Below are 23,107 nucleotides of genomic sequence, written 5' to 3'. Positions count from 1 at the left end.
GAACAAGACGAACTTACTGCCTGTGCAGACTGGATTATGAAACACCAATCATTTTTTTAAACTTGAAATGAATGCATATATAAAAACTTCAGCGAACAATCTACAATAGCTATCTTTGAAAATTATTTCATCATTTGTGGACCTCCGTTTAACAAGATTCAAAAGTAATAGGTGTTCTTCAACCTTCATAAAATGCAACTAGAAAAAATAATAGTCGTATAATCTACGGTTATGAACTGTGAAAAGTGCCTGATTATTATAAGAAATCTCTTCCTCATTTCGAACAGACTTTTGTACCTAATCCTCTCACCTTCCGGATTCAAAAATAAAGTAAAAGTTCCTCAAGCTTCAAAAGAAATCCAGTCTTGAACATTTGTATATATTGTATATAGTTTTTTGTACATATTTTTTGTTTGTATATATATATATTTACACTGCGGACCATTTTTATTGCTTTGCTATTTGTGATACTGTTTCCTAATGATGGACTTTCCTGTATTTGGACTTGACTTGAAGACCGCATGCGGTCACCCTACTTGTGACTTTGTCTTTCTATAATGAAAGATATTCATCTAATTTTCAAGAGACTTCGCTGAAAGCAGAGATCGCTGGCCTCCTAACATCGCATCAAGCTTCTTTATCCGATCATCGTTGCTTGAAGACAATTCATTTTGGACTCTTATCAATAGGCGCATTCAATAGCATTTAATTTTAATCTACTTGCAAACCATCAACCCTCAAAATAAAATAGGCTCAACACCAAAATTGTCTCTATTACTGTGTTTATTTTCTTTTCATTCTTATTATGCTTTTGAATACTTATGCGCATAATTAAGATTAAAAATATTTATATTTATTCTTTCAAAATAATGTTTTATAAAGTAATTATTTTCAAATTACTTTTTTTGATGATATTTACGTAATGGAATTAAATAAACACAGAAAGATATTTGCATAAGTGTGCATTTAACTGACTTTGCCCAACCATGCATCAATTTACTCTTAACAACTTTTTTTAAAAGAGTTTTTGAGAATATTTTGAATAATGATTTCTTTCTTAAATAGCGTCATTATAAAACATTGCGCATTTAATGGGGTGAAAACATAATATAATAAATGTTTTAGTTGTGTCCCTGAAGTCACGATATCAAGGACATATTTTAGTTCCAGGCGGATGCTATTGTGATATAAATTATTATTTTAATTTATTTAAAAATAATAATTTCTTTAAATTTTTTTTAATTAATAATTTTTATTATATTAAATTAATATTAAAGTAATTAATTTTAAAATAATTTTAAATATTTTCATGTTGTACAATAATTATTGAAATCATGCTTAGAATGGAGGCTGTTCGATTAGTTCGATTTTTCGGCTTGGAATTTAGTTCATTTGTTTTGCTCGTTGTTATATAGATAATGTACACGCCATGGAAAGTTCTCAAATTTCATGATTCACTGTTAGTTGATATACTAGTTATGGATTATGCAATCATAATTTCAATAGACTGACCATTTAATAGATAATTATGAAAATATGGAATTTTTCCTCAAATTCCATACCAGTTGTCTCCAGTTGTAACGAATCAAAAATATAGCAATATTAATCGACTAAATTATAATTTTTGATAACATTGCAATAGCCTGTTGTCATCAAGAATATAATAGAAGAAAAGTGTGGATAAAATGTTTATCAATGAGAGGAAAACGAGTGTTTTCTGATCACAAAGATCCACATGTTCCTTTATAACAGTATAGTTACTCTCAACTATTTTAAATTTTTTTTCACAGATATTTTTTGTAAGATAACCTATCATACTTTCGCGTTCAAATAAATGCTGAATAGAAATGTTGGATGTACTTAGTTTAATTCCTTTCTTGCTTTCTACTGTAAACGTCATTGCCTTTCCAAGGCTTCAGAATGGCCTTGTCAACCTAGAACCGTAGATGCTACACAAAATTTCCTTTCCATTATGAAATTTCAATTCAAAATCCATATGAAATAATTTCAAAGCGGTTTATCAGGATATAAATATATATACAGGTGGTTATCAAAATAATGGAAACGCCTTAGATTTATAAAGAATCTTTTATTAGTATGGTGTTAGAGTTTTGACTCCCTCCGGTGGAGAAAAGGGGAAATTCTGTTCCCCTAACCAGATGTACTCGAGACGCCGACCCGGCGACATGTACATACTCTCTCTCCCGTCTTTTGTGTTGTGATGTGTTTGTGTGGTAGCTTAGAAATGTCCGTGTCCATATATGTGTGAAAATAAACCGCATGAAAGTTCAACTCCAGCTTCGTCATTTATGGAATTGTCATGCACTGACTGAACATCGTGGTGTACCCTGGACGTGATACGTTGAAATTTGGAAATGGAAATTTTTTTGGAAAGCGTGACAATTTGGAGGAAGCACAGTGAGGAGCTGAAACCAGAGGTGGGCACATTTATTATTTGTTCTAAGCTTTTTTGAATTATTTAGTTTAAAATAGATTAAAGGAAAAAAGGAAAGGATTACGTACTATTTTCACTAAACATTTAACTAAAATAACAAATTCCTTAAGCAAAGAAATTTGTAATGAATATACGAAAGAAACAAAAAATTAATGAGCTTGTGAGTTTAAAAGCTCAGCTCACGGAAAAATTGAAGGATTTAATTAGCTTGGATGAGAGTATTCAATTAATTATAGATTTAAGCGAAATGGAAGGAGAAATTGAGTTATGCGAAGATTACAAAGACAAAGCAATCGAACTAACATCTAAGCTAGAAAGGCAAATTGAAAATTTGAGGGATATTCCACAAATAAGGACAAACAGTCCAGTTACAAATAATGCGGAAAATGTTATCCCCTTAAGAAATCAAAGTGTTAATTTACCGAAATTAAATATACAAACTTTTGAGGGAGATTCCAGTCAATTTATAGATTTTTGGAATTCCTTTGAAGTCGCAATTCATAAAAATGATTCATTAACAAAAATTGAGAAATTTACTTATCTAAAAACGTATCTTCGTGGAATTGCCTTAAATGCTGTATCGGGATTTTCATTAACTGAGCAAAATTATGATGCTTCGATACAGTTATTAAAAGAAAGATTTGGCCGAACAGATATAATCATATCTTCTCACATGCATAAACTTTTATTGATTGATCCAGTAAAAACTTGTTCAAATGTAACAGGCTTAAGAAAAATGTATGATGCAATAGAAACCCAAATTAGATCGTTGCAATCATTAAATGTAGCTACAGGTACCTATAGTAACCTATTGTGCCCTGTAATATTACAAAAGCTACCCGAAGAATTAAATTTAAACTACAATCGTCACCGTAGGGCAGGTGAATTATTTGATATCACTAATTTAGTAGAATTCTTAAGAATAGAAGTAGAGTGCAGGGAAGCTTCTTTATTATTAGCAAACCCTAAAATTTCTAATGTAAAGGAGTATTCATTTAGAAGTAAACCTGATCAAGGTTACAAAAATAGATATTCTTCGCATACAAATGCCTTAACGACACACGCTAATTCATTTCACCATAAATCTGAATCGAATCGTAAATTTAATCCAAAAAGAAACTATTATCCTTCTTCCGATGACAGAATGAGTAATCAAAAATGTATCTTTTGTACTGAAAAACACATGAGCCATGATTGTTCCGTTAATGTTAATGAAAAGAAAAAATCGTTAATTTCTAAGGGAAAATGCTTTGTATGTTTTCAGAATCACATAAGAAAATTCTGCAATAGTAACTATCAATGTAAGCTCTGTGGTTCTTTTTCGCATAATTCCTTAATTTGCGAAAGACCGCAACTCGATACCGTAACTAAGAATATTTTTCCTCCAGTCGAAGAAGGGACTTGTGTCCCCAAAGAAAATAATACCGCTTCTACCATGGTATCTTTCAGCACCGAACAAAATAAAAGAAAAAATAGGGTCCCTGGATCGGTTTTATTACAAACATTTTCAGCTGTGGTGACCGGACGAAGGGGGAGTAGGACGCACCTGCGTTGCATGTTGGATTGCGGGGCCAATAAATCCTTCATCTTGAGAGGGGTGGTAGAGGAATTGGGATTGAAAACAGTGGGCAGGGAAGTTCTAGCTATTCACACTTTCGGAAGTAAAACCGCTGAGCGTCGTGCTTACGATATAGTGGAGATTACGTTAAGGAATGTACAACACCCGACTCGGTGTGTTAAAATACAAGCGGTTGTTAATGACTCGATTACGTCGGCGAAAATTCATACTCCATCGCAGTTTGTTAGAAACATAGCGTTAGAAAAGGGAATTGAGTTAGCAGATTTTAGTACTTCTGAGAGGATTGATGTTTTGATTGGTTCGGATTATATTTCAGAGATTTTAGGCGAAAGGAATATAAGGATTAGTAAAAGATTGATTGCAGCTGATAGTATTTTCGGATATTTGCTACTGGGAAAGGAGATGGGAATTGATTGTAAGGAGATATCTGCTAACCATTTGATCGTCGAGGGTGAGGAATCGAGCTTTGATAGGGTAAAAGATTTGTGGTTATTAGAAACGATTGGGATAAATATGGATAAAGAAGTGTCTCTTTCAGATAAAGAAACATTTAAATCGTTTCAACAAAATACGACGTATAAAGACAAAAGATACGAAACTCGTTTGTTATGGAAGGAGGATAATAAGGCATTACGCAGTAATTATGAAATTGCAAAACTTCGTTTATTCGGTTTAAGCAAAACATTAAATAAAAACAAAGAATTATTTGTTAAATACGAAGGCATCATTAAAGAACACTTAAGAGAAGGTATTATAGAACGAGTAGATTTGAATTTAGACCAAAATATAAACACAGGTTATTTTCTTCCACATCATGCTGTAGTGCGAGAACGGAAGGATAGTACAAAGGTTAAGATTGTCTTTGACGCATCATCAAAGGGAAAATGCGCGTTATCATTAAAAGATTGTTTAGAGAGCGGACCGAACTTAAATCCTGATTTACTTGAAATCTTGTTACGATTTAGGTTAAACAAAATTGCATTTAGTGCAGATATTCAGTGCGCTTTTTTAGAAGTAGGGATAGGCGAGGAAGATAGGCAGTTTTTAAAATTCTTATGGATAAAAGAGGATTGTCCTAATCCCGGTTTCAGCCCTCACAATATTGAAACATTCCAATATAAAAGAGTCACCTTTGGAGTGAAATGCAGCCCATTCTTACTTGCCGCAGTTATTAAACTGCATTTAGAAAAATTCGAAAGTGAATATGAAAAAGCATGTAAAATGTTGAGCTATTTGTACGTGGATGACCTAGCAGCTGGCACGTCAAGCGTTTCCGAAGCTATAAAATTGAGCAAAGAAATGATTTACATTCTAAGTCAGGCAAGCATGAATCTTCGAAGATGGGCTACGAACTCCCCAATTCTAAATGAAGCTTGGAAACAAGCTAATATTGACTGTCGTGAAACATCCGAAGAATTAGGTGTGCCATTAAAAATTCTTGGACTCATTTGGGACAATATCAACGATAAATTTACAATAGACATTCATCAAATTTCTAAGATGAAGGACAGTAATCTTTCGAAGCGTTTGATCCTGAGCATCTGTGGGATGCTGTTTGATCCATTGGGGATGATAACCCCTTTTACTGTCAGAATGAAGTTGTTATTACAGAACACCTGGGAACGGGAGCTGAAATGGGATGAACCACTATCACCGGACATTGAAGAGACATTTCTGTCATGGCTGGATGAGGTAAAAACTATCCCTCAGATTTCTTTGCCTCGTCCTTACTTCCTTGATGCAGAGACTCCAATGGCTGAAATTCACATTTTCTCCGATGCAAGCCCAAAGGCTTATGGTTGTGTGGCCTACTTCAGAAAAGTGACCAACGGGAAGGTGAACTCCAGTTTCATAGTGGCGAAATGCCGCCTAGCTCCATTGAAAAAAATGAGTCTGCCCAGACTCGAACTCATGGGAGCCCTTGTTTCTGCCAGATTAGCAGAATACTTAAAACGAGCATTTCCCTGGATTACATCTGATCACATCTTCTTCTGGTCGGATTCGCAAATTAGCCTTCATTGGATAAAAGGAGACCCTCTACGATGGAAGGAGTTTGTGAGAAATCGCGTACGGGAGATCCAGGAGAAAACCAATCGAGACCAGTGGAATTACTGCAGAGGAAAGACGAACCCCGCAGACAAGTTAACCCGAGGACTGTCTATCCGAGTGTTAGCGCAAAATGATGTTTGGTGGCATGGTCCAGACTGGTTGTTTAACCCAGATCTATGCCTTGACAACACAGTGAACAGTGAATTCAACGAAGTTGAAGTAGCAAACGAACTAAAGAAGGACTATGTTCCAGTGAGCAACCTAGTAATGACTGTAACCGGAACTAATTGTGATGATTTTCTCGACAAACTTCTCAAAGTCACAAATGACTATGTAAAACTGATTTGTATTGTTTCATATATTTTTAGATTTTCAGCTAATTGCAGGTACCCTCAGTCAAGGACTGCAGGGCCCATTACGGCTGATGAAAGAATTCAGGCAGAAAACCAATTAATCCGAATGGTTCAACGTGGTAAGTTTAAGGAGGAAATTAGAGATTTGAAAAGAGGTAAGAATGTTTCAAGGAAAAGTAAATTGTCAACTTTAAATGTATTTTTGGACGAAAATGATATTCTAAGAGCGGGAGGCAGGTTAAAAAATTCCAAATTAAATGTTTATTCAAAATATCCTATTGTGTTACCATCGAATCATATTTTAACTTACAATATTTTAGTGCATTATCATAAGAAATATTTACATTTGGGAGCACAGGCTTTGTTGTATCAAGTACGTCAGAAATTTTGGCCAATCAATGGTAAACATAATTGTAAAAGGGTGATATTTAATTGCATTACTTGTGTGAAAAACAAACCTGTTTTAACCTCCCAATTAATGGGTGATTTACCAGCTGATCGCGTAACCCCTAATCATGTATTCAACATTACTGGTATTGACTTTGCTGGCCCATTCTTCTTAAAATTTAAAAATCAGAGAAAAGATATATTGAAAAAAGTTTATGTTGTAATTTATGTGTGCTTATGTACTAAAGCCTTGCATCTTGATTTCGTAACAGATCAAACATCTGACTGTTTTATTGCAAGTTTAAAGCGTTTCTTTGGAAGCAGAGGTAAATGTGCAAAAATTCTTACCGACAATTCCAAAACATTTGTCGGTGCAAACAAAGAACTTAAAATGCTGTATAATCTTGTCAACTCTCCTGATCAATGTTTAAGTGAATTTTTAATTTCAGAATCTATTGAATGGAAGTTCATTCCACCTAAATCCCCGAATTTCGGAGGTATTTGGGAAGCCGGAGTAAAATCCTTTAAATTTCACTTAAAACGCGTACTAGTAAATCAAAAACTAACTCTGGAAGAATTCTTAACAATTTTGGCTGAAAATGAAGGCGTCCTAAATACTAGACCCCTTACTCCACTATCTCCAGAATTCGACAATTTTGAAACTTTGTCACCTGGTCATTTTTTGATTGGCAGGCCAATTAATGGAATTGTCGAACCATTGGTAATTAACTTAAATGAAAATCGATTATCAAAATGGCAAAAAATTACAAAATTTTCTCAAAGCATATGGAAAATATGGAAACGTGATTATCTTTGCAGTTTACAACAACGTTACAAATGGAAATTCAATAAGAATGATGTAAAACTCGGAACACTTGTTCTGATAAAAAATGAAAATTTACCTGGAACAAAGTGGTTGTTAGGAAGAATTACTGAAGTTTTCCCGGGTAATGACAACCAAATTAGAGTAGTCAATATTAAATTACCAAATGGCAATATAATAAAACGAAATGTTCGTGATGTAGTTATTTTACCCTCTGGAAATGAAGTGTATTAATGTTATTGTTATTTGTTTTAGTTTATAATGTATATATAATGGAATTTAATTATCAGAATTGTATTTGTATTTATACTGATTGTATAATTTGTATTTTTGTGAATTTATTGTTTTATTGTAACTATTGTATGCAGTTTTATGAAGGTCTTCATCCGGGGGGTGGATGTTAGAGTTTTGACTCCCTCCGGTGGAGAAAAGGGGAAATTCTGTTCCCCTAACCAGATGTACTCGAGACGCCGACCCGGCGACATGTACATACTCTCTCTCCCGTCTTTTGTGTTGTGATGTGTTTGTATGGTAGCTTAGAAATGTCTGTGTCCATATATGTGTAAAAATAAACCGCATGAAAGTTCAACTCCAGCTTCGTCATTTATGGAATTGTCATGCACTGACTGAACATATGGTGTAGGAGAGTCTTTGGCATGTAGTACAGCTTGGAGTCGCCTAGGAATCGATTCATACAAATGTTGAATAGGGTTTAGAGGAATATTGTACCATTCTTCTTGGAGATGTTGTGAAAGTTCTGGGAGATATGCCGGCCGAGGATATCGATTCCGCATTGAACACTCTAAAATATGCCATAATGGTTCAATTATATTGAGATTGAGTGACTGTGCGGGCCAAGGCAGTAGTTTAACTTCATCCTCATCAAACGATGACTGGACAAGTCTCGCTGTATGGATAGGCATATTATCATTCTGATAAACTCCATCTCTTTCAGGAAACAAAGTTTGCATCATAGGTTGGACCTCCCAGCTAAAATTTCTCTATACTTCTAACCATTGATTGGTTTCGATGGTCTTTATAATGAATATTTAAAATTATGATAATTAAGGATTCTCTTTTCGAAAATAATTAAGTAATCTGTGATCAATTCTTAAACAATTTTGGGATATTAAAGTACTTTTTACAGGTATTTCGCTTTATACAAAGAATCAACAGATAAATGATATCAGAAAATATTTCCTAATAGTAAAAAAAATAATTGCAATGATAACAAAATTGCGAAATAAGTGCATAATATATAGTTTAATTAATAATAATTAAAATATATATTTCTACATAATTTCTATCTAATAACATGGAAAATATTAATATAAGCATGTGCACAGCATTTTGAGAAAGACTTGGCGCACTTTTATAATCCGATTTTAAATTTTTATCTGTTTGAGACAATGATAGAAAGTATTTGACATATAATGTGAAATTAAAAGACGTTTTTAAGTAAATAAAAGAATTAAAATATTTGCATAAATAAGAAAATCACTTTTAATAATGCAAAAAAAGTAAAAAAGTATACATGATTTAAATCAACAAATTGACCTACTGATGTTGCGAAAAAAGAAGCCATTGTTTTCGAAAACCAATATGCTTAGTTTTAAAGAAAAAAAATGCAAAAGAAAATTTTTTCAGGAAATGTTATGTCGACCGTACCCAATTCTGGGAAGCGAAATGCTGCGCGACAGTTTTTGAATAGGTCAAAATTTGCGATATGACGGCAAAAAAAAGTATTCTTGCACTAAGTTCACCGCGAGTCACATGACTCATGTTGGGTACGCTTATTTCGAGAAGAAACAAGCGACTACCTTCCTTCATTTATATCTCAAATCTATGGTTTTTCCTATGTATTTATTTAACTTATTTATTTGCCAATTACTGAATATCACTCGGAATATTTACATCAAGAATCTTATTGTTTTATGATATTGCTGCAAATTTAGATAATTCTGAATGACTAAAGTATCTCAATTTTCTACTGTTGCTGTGAATTCCGCCAAATTTCAAAATTATTTAATTATTATAAACATTAATTGTTAACAATATTTCCAGATTAGTGAACATACTTCCAAGCTAAAAACTGAAAATTCTAATTCCAAGCTAAAAACTGAAAGTGTCGAAATATTCTGATCAATTGTTCAACAGATTGTTCGAAATAGAAGGAATATAATACCGTAGCAAGAATTTTGAAAAAAAAAATCCTTTTTATCTGAAAATTGAAAAAAAAAAAAAAAAAACACTTTAAATTCATTTCCCTTAATTGTGTTTTTTGGGGAAAAAATGTATTTTCTAAACAGACTAATAAAATACTAAAAATATCAATTTGAAATTTGCCATTAGTTTTAGGTTAGAATACTGCTTGGAAACTGAACCAAAGTATTAGTACAAAGATTACCATCGTAAATTCAGAATTTTTTCAAAGCTTAAAATCACATTAATTTCACAAATCTGATTTTTCTCTAAATTTGGTAACTTGCAAGAACTTTAAATTAATCCAAAACTGTTGCTTCAGTCTGGCCAAATATGTCAAATATTGTATATAACAAATAATATAAAATTCTGGTCAGTTGCTTTTGTTGGAAGTGTTTGAAGAAAGGTCAAACTCGAAGCAAAAGTTTTCTTAAATATTTAATATATCAGGCAGAAAATATTCTAAAATGTAAACTTTTCCATAAGTGTCATGGTAAAATAGCAATATCGCTTCAAATGCCATCCCTTAAATAAAACACGCTTCCTGACATAATTGAGCACTTCAAATTCAGTGTTTAGAAATATTTTCCTATAAATCTATACTCATTAAATCATTTGAATTAGCGCTTTCTTAATACAATTTTTTTAAATAATTCTTTTCTTGATTTCAGGAACATTTAAGGCTCGTTCGAAGGATGGAAGAAATGGAGAGAGAGATTATGGCTGTAAAAGAGTCAGTAAGAGAAAGATGCCTGGAGTGATCAGATGCAAGAGGTTATTCGATTTTATGATTTCATTGCATTACTTAAGAGTATGCGAAATAACAAAGGCGTATTATTGATTTACCAAATCATTTGCCTTTACGAACCTTCCAGAGTTTGAAAAAGACCTTTTCGAAAATATTCAATAATTTCCCTGCACCTGCGTATGCATAACTTCATTTGATATGAAACAAGCTGATGTATCCGGTGTAATTTCGGAGTAAAATATTTCTTATGTAAAATCTATTCTTGTTCAAATTACAATATCCAATGCTTTTATGGAGTCTGATATTCTTTCAATTATAATAAAATTTCAATTCAGTTAAGTGATTTGTAACAACTTTCATTAAAATGTTTTAATGAGTGTTACAAGGCAGATGATTAACCAACTTTCTAACAAATAAAAATAAACGGAGCAGGTATTTGTTCTTAATATAAATTGTTAATCATTTCCACATATCTGCTAAAATCTTTTAACACAGGCCTTAAGTATATTTTTTCTGCAATAAAAGATATCTCTAAACATTTTATATAAGTTAATATTCAAAACCTAATAAAATAAGAAAAACAATTCGTGCGGCTATGGAATTTGTATTGGCGGAAAGTTAAATTCAAGTTTAAAATCAACACGAGCAAATCGTTTTTCTAAGAATTTTTTTTTTTTTGGTTTGGTGAATTTTTAATTAATTTTATTAATGACAAGATTTTATTAGTAATCGTTTTTCTACTATCATTAACTAAATTTTAGAAGTAATTAATACAAATCTTACCAGAAACTATTTAAAAAATAAAAAAAAAAATGTAAAGAAAAAAACAAAGGCAGAATAGTTAAAAATTCTCATCGATAAGTAGAAACCTATCATATTACCATCTGACGAAACAATAAATAGGTTTTAATCTAAGTTTACAAATTTGCTTTTAAATGAATTTTGAAGGTTTTTAAATATGGAGAAAATATTATGCTGCAATGAAATCTCCATTATTAAATAGATAATATTGGTCTTTAAAGAGGTGTAAAAATATCTTTTGTGTAACAAATTTTTGAATCATTGATGAAATTTCTAAAATCACAATTTCGCTGTCTGATTCAGCATCTTAAAAAAAGATTTTGAAAATTGCACAGCTGACTAAAAACGTTTCTTCAGATTAGCGATTTCAAATCGCTTTTTTATATTATTGAAACTAACACGCATTTGCATTTTCTATTTTCGATATTCCCATTGATTGCAGGTACTTAACTCGCGATTGCAAGTTTAATGCAATCGCGAGAAACAAGGAAATGTAAACTTAGTTATTCTATGATAGTTATAATTTGTTATATCAAATTTTTCGTATTTTCCCGAAAAGAAATTCCGTATGTATGTTACATCTGAACTACGATAAATTAATTTAAATTCGATCATATTACTCTGCCCCCTCCTCATTATTTTGAAATGACTGGATCTCAGCAGAAAGTTATTACTTTTTAAAACTAATTTTCTTACGTTATCAATATGTGATAGTATTTATAGAAGATATATTCATGCTTTCTCGATCATTAAACTTTATACGAATGTGTTGTCAAATATCTTAAAACTTGGGGAATGGCTTAGTAAAAGCTAGTTTTATATTTTACTTCAACATATGATTACTTCTCATTTAAAATTGTTTCCTGTGATTCTTGAATTACATAAAAATATGGATTTTGTAATGTAAATAACGATAATAGCAAATTTCAAACATTTTAAATATAAGCTTGGAAACTGTATCAATTTATTCTTTTTACAATTGTTGATTTTAAGTCACTCATACAAACCCTCAAAGGAGAATCGCTCTTATTCCTGAACATCTTATCTAGGTAAATATTTGATTTGATCGCCGTCGTCCTTGCATAGGGGTAGCGCATCTTCCCCGTGATCTGGGCGTCCCAGGTTCAAGTCCCGGTTCGGGCATGGTTGTTCTTCATCTGTGTTCTATCTGTGAGGTGTGTGAATGTGCCCCCTTGTAAAAAGGGGTTGTGCAAGCGAATGTGTGAGTTTCACCTTCATATCAGCTAGAAGTCAGACTTCTGCCCTCGGGTGCTCAGGGGTCTTTACCCTCAGAAGCTACTTTCTGTGGTAACGCGGACACGACATCATTATCATCATCATTTGATTTGATCCGCTTCTTTATTTTTCAAATTTATTTCTTTCAATCTATTATCAATATGTTATTATTAACTCTTTTATTTCGTCACAAATTACATTATAAATCTTAAAATTAACGAAAAAAATTACTATAAATAAAAAGTATTTGAATTTTTAAAAGTTATTAAAATTTTAGGTAAAAGTGTACTATTAAATTAGTGATGAGAAAAAAAAAGCAAAAATATTGATTTAAATAATAAACTAATGTTGAAAACTCTGTTAGTGAGCAACTATCAATCAAGTCGTGGCTTCAAATCTGGCGGATTTTTCTTCGTCCCGTCGAATAATTTTTTGATTTTGAATCGCACGGGACACACTATACGTATAATAATACAAAACTTAAGCATCTGTTTAAAGATAAACGTATTGCTACTTGCTTTAAAATAAAATACATTTTTTAACTATTCGGTTTTTTTATCATACGTTGCTAACTTGCTTATTAGAAAAATGAAATATATTGAACAGTTTTCAATTTATAGTACTGATTATTGTATGCATCTCCGATCACTTTGCTTTTTCGATATACTCTTGTTTGCAATTACCATGATACGTAAATTTTTGGATACGTTCAATATACTATTGATGTATTATATTCTGATATATATCAAATGAATTAAATGAGTTTCATCAATAATTTTGAGTACTATTTTTATTTGGAAGAAAAGCAACGGAAAGAAATTCCCGATCTTCCAAATTTTTCATTGGCGTAAAATGATTCGGTTGTTGGCATTTACAGAATTTATGGATATAGCATTTTTAATATTGGCTTAAATTTTAGTATTCATTTTACATTATTGTATTTTTTATGTCTACATTAAATAATACAATTGTTTTAATAGTTCCATATGTTTTAAAATTTAAATTTGAACCTTGGGCAATTAACATTATTAAATCCATGACATGGATTTAGCGGCAGATGAAATAAGCATTCATGCTGCTGTGGGAGAAGCAGAAATGCAGATACTAGCGGATGAGCCACCCCTCATGCCAGCGCAACAGCAACAGGTTGTTTTGCCGCAACCAGTATTCGTTAATTTAAGGGTACGTCTGCTTTTTAAATTATATCTGAATTTTTTAAGTATTTAATAATTTCTATTTGTATTGCAGTTAGTATTTCATAATAATCATAAAACTAATTGTGAGATGCAAAAATGTACTACTACTTGAACTAAGTCTTGATAAAAATGTACTTAAATGTATTGCTGCTGATTATCCTTCTGCATTATAAATTGTCAGAAATGTATACGTTGAACGGCATAAGTATGAAATTATAGAAAATTTTGCTGTTATATAAGTTTTGATACTTATAGGCATGTGAATGTACAAAACAACAGATAGTAGCTATTCTGGAAATTTCGCTCAAAATGATATAAAATCATACGCTTGATGCTAAAATCTCGATAACAAATTTCATCATTCTAGCTCTTTATGTATCGTTTTTATCGTGTTTTTCACTCGGAGAGAGAAAGGTTCGGAAATCAAAATACTTTCTCTGTTAAGCTTTTTCTCTGAAACTATTCAAGCTTTGAAAGATTTCCCACTCTCTCTATTTCCTACTTCCTGTTTTCTTTTTTGGAATGCATCGCTGACTTTTCATAATTTTAACTACTCAGTCCTATGTAGAGAATGAAAACCACATAGCAATAAAAATATAATCAACCAAGATGCAAAAAATATCATGAATTTAGACGAAAATAGGATTTTGGCACGACAGGATTAAAACTGTTACCAATTATTTCTACACATTTATGCATATCATTCAGCATTTTTATTTGCTTTAGAATTTGTTATGATGTTAAACAGAATAATCCAAGATTTAATATTGATTACACCTGTTTCGAAATGATCGAAAGATACGTTATCCCTTGATATTGACTGATTCATAACTTGGCGAAATAGGCATTGTAGCTTTCTCACAGCTTTGGGGGCACCTGCGATCTCTAGATATTTTTTTTGCATTTGAAGAAAAAAAAAATTAAAGGGCAAAGGTACTGTACTCCAATTTCTTCTTATGAAATTAAGTAGCGTTGAAATTTTAGAATATTATTCTCATAGTATCCATTCTTAATTACAGTTTGCAAATTTTATTTTGCGCTTTTTTTATGAGTTTAACATGTTAAATTGTTTTATAATAAATGTCCGACCATATAATTAAAAAAAATTAGACTGTATTATAAATCTTAATTACTTTTTTTTGTTTTCCTTGTTCTTAGTTTTGAATTTGTACTCTAGAGGACTTTAATATATTCTGGTATATTTATATCTGGTATATAAGTACTACCTTCATAAGAACCCTATCACAGATTTCTAAAGAAACTCTTTGGCCATTTCCCAAAATTATTGTACGAAATAGCACCCTGATGCGCATAATGTAATGCAGATTTTGCAATCTCACATATCCTGGGTGTGCTCCACCATTAATTCTCATCGTATAACGTAATTTAACTCATCATGATTTAATATACGGGATTTAATATATATGATTTAATATATATATATATATATATATATTAGTGGGAGAACCTCTCAATCAGTATATTTTTAACTTTTTACGGCTAGTGGTTTCTATCTTTTTCTATAGATATTTTTCAACATTTCATTTGTTTTTCTTAACATACCTCTCAAGTTTTGATCACTGCTATCTTAACGAATTATTTTTTTAATGTACTTTCTCTATTTTAGCTATTAACTAATCAAGTGGTATCATCTTAAACTATATGATTGGCGCAGTGTAGCCTATTTTTGGCTCTTGCGCCACTAAATTTAAATTAATCAATCAACCAACCAACCCAATTATTGTATTTAAGCGATAATAGTTTAAATAAATGATTTAGCTTGATAAAATAGCACAAATGCCGGCCTTGGCATTTAAGCATCTGATATAGCAAGGCCAGTTCAGGAAGAAATTCTGTTAAACAGTGAATCTTAATAGTTAATTAATGTAATTAAATTTCTTTCAAAAGTAATAGCAGAACATTTATAGTTCTACAGCTAAAATAATCGACAAATAACAACTGTGACTGATTGAGATTCGCGAGGATAGAACTTGGGACGTTGTGGTTTGCAGCCCAGTAACATAACCACAATACAAAAGGAATTGCTCCTGCAGCGTAGCTGTTAACTGGCTTATAAGCTTTCACTACACGACGTGTAATCTTCAAAAAGAAAAATGGTTTGACTGAAATAAACTCTGGCTGATAATTTATCGAACTAAATTGACTTTGAACAGAAAGATTAGGTGGTCACTTGTGTATTTTTATATAACATTACAAAGCAAAAAGCTATAGAAATCAGTTCATTTTGTTTTCTCTGTTGATATAAAGCGGAAAATAACACCGGCATTTAATTAGGTACATTAAAATATAAATGTAACAATGCAAATATTTTGAACAAATGAAGTTCGGCAAAAATGTTCTTCCCGTGTTTTAAATATATGCTACGCAAAGATGAAATTATATTTGATAGAATTTGTCAATACCTCATATCGGGTGATTTTGTATGAATTTTCATAATTTTAGAAAAACTGGTCCCCTTGAAAAAATATTAGAGTATTTTAGACTTTAAGAATATAAGTGACATTAAGATAAAGGGAAATGCCCTACAAAAGTGTCCATTCTAATTACAAATTTACCACATTACTCATCTCTAAATATAAAATCATTTGTATGAGAGGTTCATTCTGTGATCTTGAAGTCGAAATACAACCTGCACTCCTAAACATTGCAAAGTTATTATATTTTTTTTTCCCTATAAAGAGAGTGTTATCACATTTAAAAGTAAAATTTAAAAAAAAACCTTGCCCTGCATATTTTAACTTCTTATTATAAAGTTGCGAGAATAGGTTCTCATTAATAGATGTTTTCTGTTCCTTTCTTTGTCTTCTATGTTTTTAAAGACTTATTAACGTTTAAACTTATTAAGACTTGAAAATAGTGGCTTTATAAATTTTCAAATTTGAAAAGCAAGTATAAAATTTTACTGGAGCGGCAAATATTTTATATATATATTATCATTAGTAATATTCTTTTACGAGAAAAAATTCTCTTTCTATAATGATCATAAATTCTAACTTTAAATATTTATCCAAAATATATATACGCCTCAAATTAAAAAAAAAAAACGAAACTAAGCCGTGATATTTCTATAAAGACAATTCAATGTGTATCGGATTTTTAAACAGAAATATATTTTAACATTCTATGTATTTCTTCCTCATGATTGTATTGTAGAATATCTTCATAATATTGCCTGAATTTCTACAAAAGAAAGTTGTTTCCAACAATATACTATAACTCCTAAAAAGATTTTCAAAACTTTTTATGAGTTATACTATAACTTTTAAAATTTTATTATGTGGTTTTCAGATTTTTAATTATTTAAGGTTTCTCAGTATATTTTATAATTTGAAGTTTCAAGATTGTGGAATCTAAAAATTATTTCACAGATTCATTAACTGATGTCACCACATATGCGCATTTAATTTTAAACTAAATTATTGCGTTCGTCATCAATTGATAGCTCCCAATTTCTTTCTTTTTTAAAGATTTTACTGTTGAGTCTTTTGGAAGCTATCATGTTTAAATTCATTATTTGGTATCTTCTGTTTTCGAATATTTTAATGTAAATAATATTACATTTGATTACAGAATAATTTACTCTTTGTTTCGTTATTTTTAAAGTCAATATGCATTGGACATAATCATAATTTAATAGCTATTAAAATATTAAAAATGTACGCTTCTGAGCGATTCAATTGCGCAACAATTTAGAATTTTAATGCATGAAAATGGGAGAAATAAATTGATTTAAAAGTTTTATCTTTACAGGCATGCTAAATTTAGAAAACCCATTCACGAAGTCAGCTAATAATTTATGGCATCAAAACATGATATTTGTAAATCAATCTATCAGTCAAAGAACTCTGCAATAAATTAAAAGCATCAATGCAAAGTTCTGATTCCTTTCAATCTCTTAATCACACTATGATTGATTATATTAATTCGGGACATAAAAATTTTATCTCCCGAGTAAAGAAACTCTAGTAAATTAATAAAAAGCATGAGTTGTAATTTTATATTGCTTGACGAATTATTTTAAATTATTTCTTATATTAGAGTATTTCCCTGTCTTCATTACAAGCAGACATAAGTAAACATAATTACCATATTCTGTCTAAAAAGTGTATTTTGACATTGTTTCAGGATCTCGCCCATAGATGGCGATTCTATCACATGATAAATTTTGTTCATTCGTTTTGTATCTTAACGTTCAGTTGAAGAATGGTATTCTGTGTTCGAGACATGGCAATATGTCAACGAAAATAAAATGGTGTTAATAAGACAAGATTTTTTATTTGAAGAGATTTACAGACATAGTTAAGCCGTCAACTTTTGCACGAGTTGAATATACAGAGTGGTTAAAATTAAAGTTCCACCTTGGCATGGTCATTAAAGGAAAACTGCTTTACCAAATGTTATCAAACTTTGTAATAAATTAGAGAAGGTTATGGGAATTTCTTTTTCGCCTTAAAAACGTTGAAAAACTTACTAATAGTGGTGAAATGGCGCTGTATGCAATAATATTAAGCAAATTAGAACATGAAAACACCGGTTTAAAATGTGTTTTATTGTTTCTGAAATGTGTTACAAAGCATGTTCAATATGTGTTATCTCAAAAGCACTTTATGCTGATAATCTAAACAATTTAGCTGAAATGAAAGATGCGATTCACCGAAGTGTGCGTAACTTTCCTCCTGATATGCTAAGAGCAACTGTTGAGAATGCAGTTATGCTATTTAACTTGCTTTCAGAAAATGGTGAACGCCACATTGAACATGCTTTTTAGCACGTTTCAGAAACGATTAAACACATTTTGAATCGATGTCTTCATGCCCTATTTTGCTTACCAATATTGCATGCAACATTATTTCCCTCCTGGTGGCGAGTTGTTGAACTTTTTTTTTTGGACGAAAAGAAATTTCCATGACTTCCTTTAAACTATTACCAAGTTTGGTAACATTTGGTCCAGTAGTTTTCCTTTTATGATCATTTCAAAGTAGAACTTTTATTATAACTACCCTGCATATCGCTAGTATGTGAAATTTGTGATGTATTGGAACACATTTGCTACTGTTGTATCTAACAGTTGAATGCCAGCTCATAAATTAATTCTTAACCCTTTTGGTACATTTTACGGATCAGAACGTTCCGTATTTGTTTGAATTTAGGTTTCTTTCTTTCTGTCTTTTTTTTAATAGTTCTAATAGCTTAAGCAATATCAATATCATGCGGCAGTATATATACTGAATAATAAAAATAAATTTTGAAATGGTGTAAAATTTATTTTTGTACAATAATATTTTTGGAATGCCAAAGCTCAGCTAATTTTTAATTAAAATTCCAGCTCCTTAGCTGAATAATTGTTAAGATCTTTTCCCCCATTACTTTTTAATTTGTATGTTTCATATGTTCTAATATATTTAAATAATTATATAATTTTTCCTAACTCAATACCTTTGAAAAATGTTTTGTCTCAATTTCATTTTATATTTTTCTTTAAATTATTTTATCTGGTAATAATGATAAAGAATGCTTTTATTGATATGTTTATTCAATCATGATTTGATAACTATCAAAATTTTGACACTGATGGAATTTTCATTACAATTGAGAGTCATTCTGGCAGTATTTCATATTCGATTTGGGGGAAAGTTATTGTAATAAAGAGGATTCTATGTTTTTAGGAAAATATGTTAGCTGATTGATGGAAGTTTACTACCCATATTTATGATTTATTTTCTTATTTTATTTCTCTGCATATGCTTACAGTTGGAATGTATGTGATGTTTACAGTTGAATAGAAGAATTGCCATATGAAAAGAAATTAATATTTCAGGGCCCTCCAATGACAAAAACAGTTCTTCTTTGCCAACAAATTTACCTGCTTTTGAATTACAGTGGTATGATGATCCTCAGAAGTCTACTCAGAGTGAAATGTTTCTCAATGATAAGAATTTTTCATTGGAAACTTCCAGAGATCCTGGATGCAGTGCTGGAGTTTCAGGGATTTCAGTTCCACATAAAGAACCGTCTATGGCTTCATCATCTGCACAAGCTGATGTATTAAGGTATGAAATTTTTTTGTGAATATTGTATGAAAGTTATTGTTTCTTTAGGACACTAGATGTCTTATTTTGTTGGATAAATGTATAAATATAAGAAATTGTAAAATGAGTATGGTACTTAGTTTGCATTGTTATATGATAAGCAGTTATCTCTACTACTAATAAAGAACATGTTAGTGTACATACATGTGCTTGTCTTTTGCACTCTGTAAGTTTAGCTTATACATATATTCTGAAGGAATGTCTGTATATATATATATTCCAGAGGGAATGTGCACTTTGGTGTTTTTCTACAATAACATCCAAAAATGTTATTACTCAAAACATCATCATTTTAAAATTAAAAAAAAAAAACTACTGTCTTTAGAATGATGCTAATTTAGTTGTCATGCAATTTTCCTACTAATTTTGATAGCTAAATTTTTTTGCATTATATTTTAACAGTACTTTTTATTTTTGCAATGAAATTCAAACTTATTCAATTGATCCATTGGATATTTAATTGCTTTTGTTGAAACCAAGAAAATGAACTGACATTGTCACAAAAGATGAAATGCAATTAAAAAGTATTATTCAGACATTTGCTTATTTAATAGCCATATGACATCATGAGACTAGACTCTTTTGGAAGGTTTATGTACTCAATAAGCAGAACAAGAGTAAGTTTATTAAATTATCATGATTTAAATGTCTGTTACAGTTTGATACTTAAAACTATTTTGTTAAGGCACTCATAAACATTTAGTTACACTTAAGAATTTAACTGAGATTAAATTCGGTAAATATACTTGGTGAACCAGTAGGTTGCTAAAAGAGACTAGTCTAAATATAAAAAACATACTCCTTGCCAAAATATTGTCACAATATTAATCAGTTTCTACTGAAATTTATTTTCTTTTCTTAATGGTTTAATATCTAGCTTCATATCTTAAGAATACAATAGATTTATATATATATATTGAACTCAATATCAGAGTGTGAAATTTTGTATGCATATATATTAAAATTATATATTAGAATATGTCAAATATCTTTAAAAAAAATTTAAATACCTTATTTTAAAAGTTTTAATTTTAAAAAGTTTCATGCATTTTAATTTTTTTTCTTTTTCATTACAGTACAAGCCTGGTTATCGAAACTAAAGCAAACGGGGCATTTTGGACAATGAAATGATTCAATCATGAACATCCATTATTGTTTATTATCTAACTGCAATATATAATTTTAAAATGTTTTGTGTGTAAAATGAATTTAAGTCGATGTTTTTGTAGGCTATACTTAAGATCCTTTTAAATTTAAACATATATTTTTAAAATTATAGTAGGCACATCACTAAGTAATAGTTTTTATAGCATTATTAATCATTTATAAACTCGGTAATTTTTGTTTACTCCTTGCGTCTTTTTAGAAATTTCAGAACCATACTCTTTTACCATCTTTTTAGTAAAAGAATGTCATCAGGTTTTGTTTTAACTTCATTGCTCAACGAATCTTAGAGCAACTTAAAATAATGATTATTTTCATTCAGATTGTGATTATGAATATTGACCAAATTTTATATAGTTCCCTGTGTATATGGTGATGCTTCACATGTTGTACTAACATTTCCTGACAAATTTTATGAAAGCTTACAATCTTGCCAGGTAACTTAATTGGTTTGCATATTATCTTAATCTGTTCCTTACTCGTTATCATTACCCTTCTCATTTTGTAGTGCATTTTTAAAAATTTTTTTGTCTTTAATATAGATAGTTACAAGAGATCATACTGTATATCTTTTACCAGTAATGCTGCCTCTCATTAATTTCTGTATAATTTCAACTTGTATTGTCACCATTAGAGTAAAACACATTTTGATCTAAACTTTTAGTTTATAATTTGTGTGCATTGTCTTTCTTCTTAATAAGAAAATTATGTTCATTGATTGTATTGGTTGAAAGGAAAAAAATGTCTTCTTTTTTCAGTTGTGAAAGTCTCAGTTCTGGAGAAGATGACAGGGCTTTGGGAAGTTGCCCTTTGGATTCCGAACCAGAAAAAAAAAAAAGGTTGAAACTTCATTTGGCGGGAATTCTCTTTCATTCTGCTTATAGTTCTGTGATAATAGGTGTCTGCAATTGAATCTGCCAATGAATCCAATTTCTAACAATCTGCAATTAGCACCAACATCTGTTCGACAGATAGTTGAAGAATATGAAATGCCATTCCAGTGAAATTGATTTTTGTTGTTGATACTGATAAAAAACAAAAAAATTATCATACTAGAAATGTTTTACTAAAAATGCCAATTTATACTTGAGGATGAAATTCATTTATGCTTGTATCAAACAATCCATGATAATGTAAGATAAGGGAACTTAATTTTGACTATAACTTTTGAATTAGATTTTGTTAACATCAATGTCGTATGGATGGCTTTTGTTTATTATTTTCAGAAATATATGATATTATAATACTAGATATAACTTTTAATTAAGTCATATTAGATTACAGAATTTTTTAAAAACTTGCTTTTGAATGCATCTTTTGTATTTATATATTACACATATTGGCCAATTAATTAAATTTAAAAAATGTTTCGAGTATTGAATATGAATTTATTAATCAAACATTAATGAAAATATTATTGAAAAATGACATGCATCAAATGATCATAAAAATTTTTAAAAATGTGTATATGAAAAAAAAAAGAATATTATTAAATAAATTAATTATGTATGAGATTCATTGAAAGAGATTTCCAGTATAAGAAAAGTATTTTTATTATACTTTCTGACTATTAATATGAATATCATATTTTAGAAAAGAACATTGCTTTAAATACAAATCTAAGAGTAGTGGAGGAAGAACATATTAAAAGTGCAATGATGGGAAATAAAAATCTGCGAAGAAAATTAATTTAGAATAAAATATTAGTAGAGATTGCCAATGAGAAAAAATGTCCAATTCCTGCCGTTTTTTTAATCAGAATCATAGACACTGTTTATTTCAGAATCCTGTGCTTATTATTTTGGGATAATTTTTCTCTGCAGAAAGGAGATCTGCAGTGTGTAACCAGATTGCTTATCTAGAGTTCTGTATTAATTGCATTTTCCCTTTAACTGCTGTTTTATGATGTTGATTTTCATTTTCTTTTTCAATCAACTATTTTATTTTTATGCATAATTTGTATAATACTTATGTATATTTGTTATTAAGACATGACGCTTCCAT

General features: G+C 30.3%; 1 protein-coding gene across 7 annotated transcripts in view; it reads left to right on the top strand.

The window, feature by feature from the left end:
- LOC129976066 (uncharacterized) overlaps nt 1-22,441 on the top strand; it is a 31,554-nt gene extending 9,113 nt beyond the window's left edge. For 2 of the 7 annotated variants that reach the window (XM_056089434.1, XM_056089433.1), the window contains exons 2-4: nt 10,520-10,622; nt 19,731-19,900; nt 21,862-22,441. In XM_056089434.1, the coding sequence (XP_055945409.1) occupies nt 10,614-10,622; nt 19,731-19,900; nt 21,862-22,015 (333 nt within the window). In that variant the 5' untranslated portion in view covers nt 10,520-10,613 and the 3' untranslated portion in view covers nt 22,016-22,441. Of the gene's footprint in view, nt 1-10,519; nt 10,623-13,684; nt 13,816-14,589; nt 14,763-19,601; nt 19,901-21,015 lie in introns of those variants that run through there. The other 5 variants (XR_008785073.1, XR_008785075.1, XM_056089435.1 and 2 more) reach the window with 5 other exon arrangements.
- The last annotated feature ends 666 nt before the right edge of the window (nt 22,442-23,107 follow it).

Source organism: Argiope bruennichi, chromosome 7, assembly GCF_947563725.1.
Source record: "Argiope bruennichi chromosome 7, qqArgBrue1.1, whole genome shotgun sequence".
In the NCBI taxonomy this organism is placed as follows: domain Eukaryota; kingdom Metazoa; phylum Arthropoda; class Arachnida; order Araneae; family Araneidae; genus Argiope; species Argiope bruennichi.
Note: the sequence above shows the minus strand (reverse complement) of the source record. Positions and strands in the feature narration are given on the sequence as shown.